At 39.2% G+C, this 12,897-nt stretch overlaps 1 protein-coding gene across 1 annotated transcript in view; it reads left to right on the top strand.

Moving 5' to 3' along the window:
- The first annotated feature begins 215 nt into the window (after window positions 1-215).
- LOC117521373 (receptor-type tyrosine-protein phosphatase N2-like) overlaps window positions 216-12,897 on the top strand; it is a 742,548-nt gene continuing 729,866 nt past the window's right edge. Inside the window, exon 1 of the mRNA XM_034182665.1 lies at window positions 216-492. Within this exon, the coding sequence (XP_034038556.1) occupies window positions 417-492 (76 nt within the window). The 5' untranslated portion in view covers window positions 216-416. The remainder of the gene's footprint in view (window positions 493-12,897) is intronic.

Genomic DNA, 12,897 nt, shown 5'->3' with positions numbered 1-12,897 from the left:
TAAAGGCACCATTAATTGCGCCTGATTAAAACTAATATCCTCTATATGCACTCCCTTTTTTATGATTTAACTTCTACACGATGTTCACAAAAGTTTAAATACTGCACTGTAACTATAATAATATGCTATGTATTTTGTTGGAAAGACCTCAAAATGTTTTCACCCCCTTGTACCGGAAGCTAACTTTTATTTTGTAAATGCACGGCAGAGCTGCTGTATTTAACTGTGGGTGTCTTGACACACTGAGGTCAGAAACGCACTGCATCGTCCTCACCATCATCCACCGCTCGGCTGTCCTCCTCCTCCTGCCGCGGAGCAGCCTTCTGAACTGGATTAAAGACGAACCGAACCCCCGGTGAAGAAGGAAAAAGAGGGGGAAATGTCCTTTTTCCGCTGAGAGTAGAAGCTGAGGAGTCATGGATCCTGTTTTCTTCTTCTTCCTTCTCTTCGCTTCTCAGAGCCGCTTCTCTGCTTCTGCTGACAGGAGACTCGGTGAGTAAACAAACCGACAATATTTTCTTCATTTTACCCGAAGCCCTTTGTCGGGTTACTTGTGTTTCTGTGTCCATTTTGATGGAGGCAAAGCTGCGGCTTCACCTGCACAAAAACAAACACTGTAAAAAATATTTCACGGGGGGGGAAGCAAAAAGAAAAACATTCAAACTGACAGTAATGTTTTACAAGGCCGCCAGCACACTGCAAATAATATGGGAGTATTTTATTGTGAAGTCTCGAAGTGTTCAGAATTTAAAACCGTTTAAAATACGTTAATTTAGAAAAAACTAAGCAATAATATAAGTAACATACTAATACGAGTTTAATTCTAAAATTTTTTTAAATTAATAAAATTTAAAATTTAACTTTTTAATATGTATCATAAAAATTTCTTTTTTCAACCATTTTAAAGATTGTCGTTTTGAATAACTTCAGTAGATTAAAATGTGTGAAATCTGAATTAAATTTAAAATGTATGTACAAAAAATAAATTCATGTAATTCAATTTAACATGCATACAAAATGGGTATTGAAGTCAAAACTAATTTAAATATTAAACTAATTAAATTATTGCATTCAATGCAATCAAATTAATTCAGTAGTTAAAAGAATAATATGACTAAAAATTGTTTTTATGCAACTTCTGCATTTGTATACATAAGCAGAAGTTGCATAGAAACAATCTATAAATTATTCAAACATGAATGAAGGCAAAGTAATGAAAATAAAAAGCTGAGTCGCACTAACGTGTTTATGTGCACGTGAGGCGGCCAGCAGTGATGTCATCACTGCTGGATGTTCTGATTTTCAGAGGCCTCCGATGCATCATGACGTCTATAAATAGTCGATATCTAATATTCCTGGAGTGAGTGGATGTTTGGAGGATGCAGGACGACGGATGTGCAGACGCGTTTCCTGAAGACGATACAGGAGCAAACCTGCTCCTGAGACGAGCACGTCCGAGATCTGTTACGTTACATAACTGACAGTTTGTCCAAACTCAGTCCCACCTTTGAATCTTCAACAGAATCCAGATTTTATGTAAATTAAAATGAGGACGCGCTGAGGAATCGGGGAGTGATGTGGGTTCGAGCCTGCAGCATGTCGAGTCGAGTGTGTTCTTTAGTCACGTTGTGTCTCCTCAAACACAACTCAAAGAAGTGAAATCATACGTTTGTTACAGCTGCGTTTTCTAAATTATTTTTTTGTTTTTCCTGCCAAATTGATGCTGATCTGAGTTACTTGCCTTCAATAATAGTGACAGAGCCAATCAGCTGTCAGACCCTCACCCTGGGCCCGCCCCTTCATATGATGGAGATTTGATTATTTCTAACTTGACGTCTTCTCTTGTCTGTCGGTGTTGATCTATTGACTGATTGTGCACGTTTGAAACTTTTGGGCAGGGGTTGAAGGTGAGGTTGGACCACAGCTTGTGCTCAGATCAGCTCGTCTAATCATTAACCTGAACCTGGAAAAGGTCACCTTGGCTCGCCTGCTGTGACTGTAGCTATGGTAACGCTCGTTAACTTTGGCTGGAGAGGGGCGGGGCTGAGCGCTGAGGTGGTTTGATGTGGCTGAAGCTTTTATACTGAAAGGTCAGACGGGCAGGTTGAAGGGAACAGCTGAGCCAGCTGATTGTTGAGAACACAATTCAGTTGAAGTGCAGCATCCTGCCGTGATGTATCCACGTGTCTTATCCCCGCCCCTCTTTGCGCATCTGCTTATTTTTATATCTCATAGTGTTGAAGAAAAAAAAACAGAATGTCTGTTCCGTTCTGGTATCATCTCAGCAGATTGGATCAAGTGTTTCGCTGGATTGAAAAGAAATACAATGGAGTTGCTGTTCGCTGCTCGCAGGGTCATTATTGTTGTTATCATTATGGTTAATTCCAGTTATTTGCTGCTCAGTGTCAGACCGGTTTGATTTCACATCCAGGTTGTCCCAACTTTAGGAGTTCCTATTGAACATTAGCAGTGCGTCTTGGCAGCGCGTGTGGGTTGTTGACCGAGCAGCTTTCTGGAACAACCTGTGAATTTGAGGAATGCCCCACAAGTTGCTGGACATCACAGCCAGCCTATACACAGGTACTGTGAGTGCTTTCCAGGAAATTGTGGTGTTCCTCAGGGTTGCATTCTGGTTAGAGAGAGAAAACTGACCCACCTTTCGTCAAAAAAGTGACAGCTGCCAATCAAAATCGGCCACGTCACTAAGCCCCGCCCCCTCTATGACGTCATAGCCAATCAGAATCGATGACGTCACTATGTCCCGCCCCTAAGCCCCTCCCCTAGTCCCGCCTCCAAGCCCCGCCCCTTATGACATCACAGCCAATCATAATCGATGACGTCATTATGCCCCGCCCCTAAGTCCCGCCCCTAGTCCCGCCTCCGAGCCCCCGCCCCTTATGACGTCACATCCAATCAGAGTCGATGACGTCAGTATGTCCCGCCCCTAAGCCCCGCCCCCGGCTCCTCCCCTAGTTCCGCCCCTGGCTCCTCCCCTAGCCCCACCCCAAGCTCCTCCCCTAACCCTGGCCAAGCACCGCCTCCAAGCCATACCTCCCCTCCCACCCAGGGTCTAATATTTTAATGTCATTTTATTTCATGAATTAAAGAATGATAAAAAATACCTAGATCTTTTTAATGTATTAAAGAATTAACTAATTCTGAAATAATTAAACATAAATCAGTGTCTATTATTTAATGCCCCTTTAATATTTTTAATTCTTAAATTATTACGTTTCCTTTTCTGTTTTTTAATTCGTAAATTAAAGAAGGGGTACAAATAGCCGTCTCTCGGTTGTAAGTCTTTGCAGCAAGACGGTCAAATACCCACGCATAGAGCTGCTCGCGGAAACATGACCCCACGGCTGTAAAACCTGTTGCAGACGCTGTGTCTGTGTGTGTGCGTGTGTGTGTGTGCGTGTGTGTGTGTGTGTGTGCGTGTGTGTGCGCGCGTGTGTGTGTGTGTGTGTGTGTGTGTGTGTGTGTGTGTGTGTGTGTGTGTGTGTGGCGGGACACCCGCTGAGCGGAGATGCTGCCCCGAGGTGATGAACCCGAAGAACAATAAACAATGCTCCTTATCACTCACGCCAAAGGATGTTTCAATAAACAATGCTCCTTATCACTCACGCCAAATGGTGTTTCTTTTAAGATATTACCCGATCATCATGGTGCGCGGGACACCCGCTGATCGGAGATGCCGCCCAGAGGTGATGAAGGCGGAAAAAAACAAAGTTTCTTCTCCGTCACTCCCGGCAGGGTGGCTGGGTGTCAGGCCAGATGGTATTTTTAGAGCAAAAGGTACCAGTAAGTGTTTTTCACAAAAAACCTCGTTTGAAAAACAATTTACCCTTTTCAACAATATTATAGGAAAGAACACAGGCTGTATAAGGTTTAGAATATGTGCTTTATTACATTCATTAAAGTCACACACAGAGAAAAAAGCAATTGTTCATGTTTATTAAACACAGCATACGTGAAGGAAAACATTAAGAAAAAAGTATTTGGTCCACTTACATGAAGAAAAAAAGTATACGTTCATGTTTATTAAACACAACATACGTGAAGGAAAACATTAAGAAAAAAGTACTTGTTCCAGTTACCTGAAGAAAAAAGCATATTTTCATGGTTATTAAACACAAATTTGGTCCACTTACATGAAGAAAAAAGCATACGTCCATGTTTATTAAAGGGTAACCATCAGGCTGTCGCTGTAAATTAGCTGATAGATGATTATTGTGTCTCCAGCTGCGTATAATAAACTCAAGTCTGCTCAAAGCCACTTTTCTAAGGCAACAAGTTCGCATATTTTTTTTTGTAAAGTCAACTTATTATATTTTACACATTTTGGGATTCAAACATCAAATCCTTATCTCAACACTTCACGGTAACGTTCACATGCCAGCAGCTTGGATGTTAAGTCCTAAATCTAAACATTTTCTTTGCTCACTTGTATCGCTGCAAGTTCCTGCTTTACCACCTCATTCTGACCAAGAAACATCTGAAGTGGGTCAAAAAAATAACTGAAACTGTTCTTGAAAGCAGCTTTCTCCTGGTTAGTTTTAATACACCCTGAAGACATCAAGATTCTCTGATCAGATTTCTTGGGAGACTTTCCAAAAGGGAGACATGTATTGTTTTAATATGAAAATCAGCCGTCAGCATTTTATGTCAAGTGTTCCCTGAAAATCACAGATAACTGAATGACGGAGAACTGAAGCAACAACTTTGAAGTTTCAAATAAAACAGGGTTCATCAGCATTTTTTGGTTTATCAGAATCTGAATCAGAACAGCTTTTAATGGCCAAGTATCCACAGAATACATGGAATTTGACTTTGGTTTGAGCCGCACTCTCTCTGTACACTGTAAATGCATGCAAACATAGAAACGAATTAAGTTAACCAGACTCAGTTTTCAAGCTGTAGCTTCAAGAAAATTAAGTTGACCTGAATATGATGAATGAACAAAACTATTTTGAGAATTAAGCCGTCACTTGCTGGATGCTCACAGTAAATACATTACTGTAATTTATTTTTTTCAGTACAGCAAAATAAACAAGTTACTGTAATCTAGATTTTAAGTGTATTTGAGTACTGCACACTCGCAATAATTAAGGTAATCAAATCTGCTTCAAGACAACATAAATTACTTTGTAAGGCAGCAAGTTTGCATTTTTTGATTATTTTCATTTTTAGTAAAGTCATCTTATTATATTTTACAGTGTAAGGCATGTAGAAATACCCTAAACAGCGAATAATCCGCAGTAAAAAATTGTACAACGTGTTTTTAAAAACCGCTTGTAATTATGAACAAACTAGTTTAGCTAACAACTGCTACAGAAAGGTGAACATTTATTAAAATGAATCTGAAATACACGAGTTGACCAACATCAGGAGGGTAAGAGTTCTAATGTTAAAACTCACTGTTGTTACTCCGCTGTTTTATGATTTGTAAAAGGCTGCACCAGGCACTTGAAAGTTGCACATTTCCGACCAATTCTGTCAAAAACATTAACAGCCTGTGAGCCGACACACTGCTGTCAGTGTGACAAGAGGAAAGTGTGTCATGTAGAATCTGTGCATTTATTCAGAGCGTATAATTATAAATCTCATGTCCTTTTAACGTGGATAAAGATTTAAATGCGGTTGTTTTGCAGAAGTTCCACTGAAAACACACAGAAGCTGTAATTTTTACAATTCACACGCCGTATCTGTGATAGAAACAGTCGGTGGTCATTTATTGAGAAATCTAACTGGCGGAGGGTTTTACGCTTTAAACGCTTATTTGGTTGTGAAAAGCTCCACAAAAACTTCTACTTTTCGAGCTGATGCTGACTGTTTGCATAAATTTTTGGCTGAGTGGGGAAACGTCTGACATTATATAGCCAATATGTTTTTTTTCTTACTTTATGGCCCTTTAAAAACTTTAGTCATATTACTAAATCATTGTTTTTCTTTTTTCTTACCTCATGAAGGCGACTCTCTCTCCGGCTCCCCGTGTCGTCTAATAACCCTCTGGGCTTAATTTGTCTTCTTCTTCTCGTTAAACCAGAATAAACTTTTTATGCATCGCAATTATTCTCTCTCAAAAACATTCATTAATACCAGTCCAAAATATCCTCGAACCTCCGGGCATCTTGCAGGAGCGACGGTCACGTCTCGCCACAAACTGAAAGAAAAGATGCGACTTATTAAATATTTAGCCTACACTTTAAAAAAAAAACGTCATGATGTGATTTTTTTCTTCTTACCGTGTAACACGAGTCCGTCCCCGCGGCGCCCTGTTGACGGTTCGACAGACCTCCGTCGGTTAGAACACACCAGCTCCGCGTTATTAACCTGTATTTTTAATATAAATGAGATTTCAGAGGGTTTACTATCTCTGCTGCTGTGTCTGGGGAAAAAACTTGAAACGTCGTTATTAAGCGCAGAAAGAAGCGTTGACCTTTGACCTTGAATTTTTTATGCGCGTTTTTTTGTGAAAAAATGCTTCTGGTGTGTTGAGAACGCTCTCCCGATCATACCTTTAAAGTTTTACCGCGTTTGGACGTGTTTAAAAATTGTCACGGCTCGTGTTAATCTTTGATCCTAAAATTTTTTAATGTTTTTTTTTGCCTGAAAACGGACCGGATGTGTTGAGAGCGGCCTCCCGATCATACCTTTAAAGTTTTATCGCGTATGCACGCGTTTAAATATTGTCCCTCACATAAAACATGTTCAAGCTAAAATATCTAAAAATATTTCTAGTACCCTCAACAAAGCAAAAATATTTATTGAATTACAAAGCTCTACATATTTTATATCATTCACTTGTTTCGCCATATCTGAATTACTGCGTGGACGTTTGAGGCAACATTTACAAATCCTCACTTCGACCATTACCTTTATGATACCTTGTCAGTATTCATGACAGCCAATTAAACAGTGTCTTTACTATAACCTTGATTAGCAATTTTAATGCGTATTCTTTATTCTATACAACATATAGCCTATTGAAATGATGTAAACTAAGGTGCAGCAATACAAATTCTATGGAAAAGAAGAGACTTACATGATTAATTATAACATTTATTAAAATAAGGGCTTACTTTCATCAATCAGCAACTCCGTCACTACATAAACGGAAAGTTCACCCCTTAAAAGTCAAAATTTAAACACTGCTGACAAGACGAGCGGGAGTAGAGCGTTCTTAGTCACCTATATGAAATTCCACTCAAGATCCATCAGGTTCTTGAGCAGTGTGGCTATTGATGAGATGGCTATTGGCGCATTCCAAACATATGGACATACAGGATTGTTGATAAACAATCACTAGTAATTTGGATGGGATCTTCAGCATCTTCTTTGTCTTTCAGCCGTTCCCATTAGGGGTTGCCACAGCAGATCAATCGTTTCCTTCTCACCCTGTCCTCTGTCACACCAACCACCCGCATGTCCTCCCTCAGCACATCCATGAACCTCCTCTCTGCCCTCCCTCGTTTCCTCCTGCCTGGTGGCTCCATCCTCAGCATCCTTCTCCCTATGGGTCCCTCCTCTGCACGTCCAAACCATCACAATCTCGCCTCTCTGACTCTGTCTCCAAACCGTCCCACCTGAGCCGTCCCTCTGATATGTTCATTCCTAATCTTGTCACTCCAAAAGAGGGTTGTTGTTTATAGAAGAAGTGAACCTTCTATCGTTAATTTCATTTCAATTTATGTCATTACAGCACCACGAGAGAGTTGACCATACAATTTAATGTCAAAATGACTGCTGTGAATAGGTCAATTGGAGAAGAAGAGGCTTACTTTTGAAGGAATTCAAGTGTGCTGGCAGCCTCCTCTTGGTACTGTAGTACACTGAAATTACAGCGTCACAGTTACACGCTCTGTCCCATCTGAAATATGAAATTGGAGTTATTTCAGAAAGCATCTTGAAAATATCTCTAATCGGGTTAACATTCATGCTTTGCTGGGATGACTATAACTTCGGCTCATCTGATGCGAATGCGCGAATTCACCAAATACCAAGCAGTGTTATTAGATCATGGGCAGGGTGAGGGTCTTCTCGATGTCAGCCTATGGAAGATGACTATAGGGTACAGAAAATATATACATGTTGTGAGAATATTATTCAATGCAATAAAAATTTAAGAAAGAAGAGGAACAAACTTACGTCTGCAAGAAGGACAAGCCCATCCGTGGGCTCTCTGAAATAGACCATCAGCAGCCGGACCACATGGAGTGTCACCTTAGCATCCTGCAAGAACCATCTGAACATCTTTGTCAGCAGTTTTGCTCGAAAGTATTCCACAATAGCTCTTCATATTCTTCCACGGTGAGTTCCAGGAGACGCAGCGCATGAAGGTTTGTGAGAAGCTCAAAACGAGAATAGGTGCCCCTCTTTTGGCTGAATTTTGACTTTTAAGGGGTGAACTTTCCGTTTATGTAGTGACGGAGTTGCTGATTGATGAAAGTAAGCCCTTATTTTAATAAATGTTATAATTAATCATGTAAGTCTCTTCTTTTCCATAGAATTTGTATTGCTGCACCTTAGTTTACATCATTTCAATAGGCTATATGTTGTATAGAATAAAGAATACGCATTAAAATTGCTAATCAAGGTTATAGTAAAGACACTGTTTAATTGGCTGTCATGAATACTGACAAGGTATCATAAAGGTAATGGTCGAAGTGAGGATTTGTAAATGTTGCCTCAAACGTCCACGCAGTAATTCAGATATGGCGAAACAAGTGAATGATATAAAATATGTAGAGCTTTGTAATTCAATAAATATTTTTGCTTTGTTGAGGGTACTAGAAATATTTTTAGATATTTTAGCTTGAACATGTTTTATGTGAGGGACAATATTTAAACGCGTGCATACGCGATAAAACTTTAAAGGTATGATCGGGAGGCCGCTCTCAACACATCCGGTCCGTTTTCAGGCAAAAAAAACATTAAAAAATTTTAGGATCAAAGATTAACACGAGCCGTGACAATTTTTAAACACGTCCAAACGCGGTAAAACTTTAAAGGTATGATCGGGAGAGCGTTCTCAACACACCAGAAGCATTTTTTCACAAAAAAACGCGCATAAAAAATTCAAGGTCAAAGGTCAACGCTTCTTTCTGCGCTTAATAACGACGTTTTAAATTATCCAAACGCGGTAAAACTTTAAAGGTATGATCGGAAGGCCGCTCTCACACATCCAACCCATTTTCAGGTGAAAAAAAACATTAAAAAAATTTAGGATCAAAGATTAACACTTCTTTCTGTACTTAATAACAATGTTTTAAAGCGTGCAAACGCGATAAAACTTTAAAAGGTATGATCGGGAGGTTGTCCCAAGACAGGGGTTACATTTTCACGTGAAAAAACATTAAAAAAAAATTAGGATCAAAGGTTAACACAAGCTGTCACAGCATTTAAAAGTGTGCGAAGGTCCTTGTAGCTGGATACAGGAGGTATTACCCCTTTTCTTAAGGCAATTACGATATCTTTTCACAAAATCAGAAACCAGATCATGGTTTGCGATAGTATTTTCGGTGTATAAAGACAGCACATCTTGGTACGACGCCCCGGTGGCGCTGATATATATTTAATACACGCAGTGACCTTTATTTTATTTGTAAATATTCACAAAAAGGAAACATGGGAATAGAAATGGGAAAAAAATATGAGTATGTACATATGTATGTACGGATATATTTAAATCTCTTTGGTGTTAAAGATATGTAGATGTTTTGTTCATGTGGTTTCTGACATGTCTGGAATAAGACAGGCTGAAGCTGGGAAAACTAATTCTCCTGTGAGTAGCGTTTTATTCTTTTAGTGCAACTATTAAAAGGTTCACTATTTCTGTATTATCCGTCATGACTTTGCTATCCATCCACTTTTGTTCATAGTATGGGACCACTACACGCGCGGGTCTGGGGATATTTGCTCTTAAAAGTGTGTGCCTGTGTGTGTGTATTTGGGGTGTTTAGCGCAAAAGGTCGCACCTCTTTTGACAAACCGGACCAGCGTCACAGATCCCGTTTGAAGCAATATTTTTCTGAGGTCCTGCTGTGTCCCTCGGTCCGAGGTGTCAGGTTAAATCCCCTGATCGATGATTACGTGTGTTTTTTGGGTCCACCATAAAACCTGATACCTGTGGGTAATGAGCTTGTTTTGGAGGCTGGTCCAGTTTTCTGTCCCGCCTCCTGCTGCAGTGTTTTTCCTTCATTCCAGCCGCTGACCGGAGCAGACGTTCATTCTCTCGGGATGAAGTTTTCTTTTTCTTCAGAGTGCGAAAGTCTTTCACGGCAAGTGAATTAAGTAATCTTTTGATAGAAATGCTTCTGTTTTGTTTTTTTTAAAAAAGATCCTCGGCGGTAAAAACATTTTTTAAATGATGTTTTTTTGTTAGATATAGAGCCCCACGGTGAGAAAAGTTTATTCTGATGGAGCAGAAGAATTCGGCCTGACAAATTAACCCCAGAGGATCATTTAGAGACACGACAGGCCAGGGACAGACTCTCCTTTATGACGTAAGAAAATCAGCTCAAAACTTTTTAAAGTGTAAATATTTCATTAATAAGTATGGTCTGTGTTACAGTTTGTGGATATTCTGTTAGGAGTTTATTTAACGCTGTTTAATCAAGTTTTTTCCCCCAGACACAGCAGCAGAGATAGTAAACCCTCTGAAATCTCATTTATATTAAAAATACAGGTTAATAACGCGGAGCTGGTGTGTTCTAACCGACGGAGGTCTGTCGAACCGTCAACAGGGCGCCGCGGGGACGGACTCGTGTTACACGGTAAGAAGAAAAAAAATCACATCATGACGTTTTTTTTTTAAAGTGTAGGCTAAATATTTAATAAGTCGCATCTTTTCTTTCAGTTTGTGGCGAGACGTGACCGTCGCTCCTGCAAGATGCCCGGAGGTTCGAGGATATTTTGGACTGATATTAATGAATGTTTTTGAGAGAGAATAATTGCGATGCATAAAAAGTTTATTCTGGTTTAACGAGAAGAAGAAGACAAATGAAGCCCAGAGGGTTATTAGACGACACGGGGAGCCGGAGAGAGAGTCGCCTTCATGAGGTAAGAAAAAAAGAAAAACAATGATTTAGTAATATGACTAAAGTTTTTAAAGGGCCATAAAGTAAGAAAAAAAACATATTGGCTATATAATGTCAGACGTTTCCCCACTCAGCCAAAAATTTATGCAAACAGTCAGCATCAGCTCGAAAAGTAGAAGTTTTTGTGGAGCTTTTCACAACCAAATAAGCGTTTAAAGCGTAAAACCCTCCGCCAGTTAGATTTCTCAATAAATGACCACCGACTGTTTCTATCACAGATACGGCGTGTGAATTGTAAAAATTACAGCTTCTGTGTGTTTTCAGTGGAACTTCTGCAAAACAACCGCATTTAAATCTTTATCCACGTTAAAAGGACATGAGATTTATAATTATACGCTCTGAACAAATGCACAGATTCTACATGACACACTTTCCTCTTGTCACACTGACAGCAGTGTGTCGGCTCACAGGCTGTTAATGTTTTTGACAGAATTGGTCGGAAATGTGCAACTTTCAAGTGCCTGGTGCAGCTTTTTACAAATCATAAAACAGCTGAGTAACAACAGTGAGTTTTAACATTAGAACTCTTACCCTCCTGATGTTGGTCAACTCGTGTATTTCAGATTCATTTTAATAAATGTTCACCTTTCTGTAGCAGTTGTTAGCTAAACTAGTTTGTTCATAATTACAAGCGGTTTTTAAAAACACGTTGTACAATTTTTTACTGCGGATTATTCGCTCTTTAGGGTATTTCTACATGCCTTACACTGTAAAAAATAATAAGATGACTTTACTAAAAATGAAAATAATCAAAAAATGCAAACTTGCTGCCTTACAAAGTAATTTATGTTGTCTTGAAGCAGATTTGATTACCTTAATTATTGCGAGTGTGCAGTACTCAAATACACTTAAAATCTAGATTACAGTAACTTGTTTATTTTGCTGTACTGAAAAAAATAAATTACAGTAATGTATTTACTGTGAGCATTCAGCAAGTGACGGCTTAATTCTCAAAATAGTTTTGTTCATTCATCATATTCAGGTCAACTTAATTTTCTTGAAGCTACAGCTTGAAAACTGAGTCTGGTTAACTTAATTCGTTTGTATGTTAGCATGCATTTACAGTGTACAGAGAGAGTGCGGCTCAAACCAAAGTCAAATTCCATGTATTCTGTGGATACTTGGCCATTAAAAGCTGTTCTGATTCAGATTCTGATAAACCAGAAAATGCTGATGAACCCTGTTTTATTTGAAACTTCAAAGTTGTTGCTTCAGTTCTCCGTCATTCAGTTATCTGTGATTTTCAGGGAACACTTGACATAAAATGCTGACGGCTGATTTTCATATTAAAACAATACATGTCTCCCTTTTGGAAAGTCTCCCAAGAAATCTGATCAGAGAATCTTGATGTCTTCAGGGTGTATTAAAAACTAACCAGGAGAAAGCTGCTTTCAAGAACAGTTTCAGTTATTTTTTTGACCCACTTCAGATGTTTCTTGGTCAGAATGAGGTGGTAAAGCAGGAACTTGCAGCGATACAAGTGAGCAAAGAAAATGTTTAGATTTAGGACTTAACATCCAAGCTGCTGGCATGTGAACGTTACCGTGAAGTGTTGAGATAAGGATTTGATGTTTGAATCCCAAAATGTGTAAAATATAATAAGTTGACTTTACAAAAAAAAAAATGCGAACTTGTTGCCTTAGAAAAGTGGCTTTGAGCAGACTTGAGTTTATTATACGCAGCTGGAGACACAATAATCATCTATCAGCTAATTTACAGCGACAGCCTGATGGTTACCCTTTAATAAACATGGACGTATGCTTTTTTCTTCATGTAAGTGGACCAAATTTGTGTTTAA

Source organism: Thalassophryne amazonica, chromosome 12 (genome assembly GCF_902500255.1).
Source record: "Thalassophryne amazonica chromosome 12, fThaAma1.1, whole genome shotgun sequence".
NCBI lineage: Eukaryota > Metazoa > Chordata > Actinopteri > Batrachoidiformes > Batrachoididae > Thalassophryne > Thalassophryne amazonica.
This window is presented reverse-complemented; position numbering and strand designations above follow the sequence as displayed.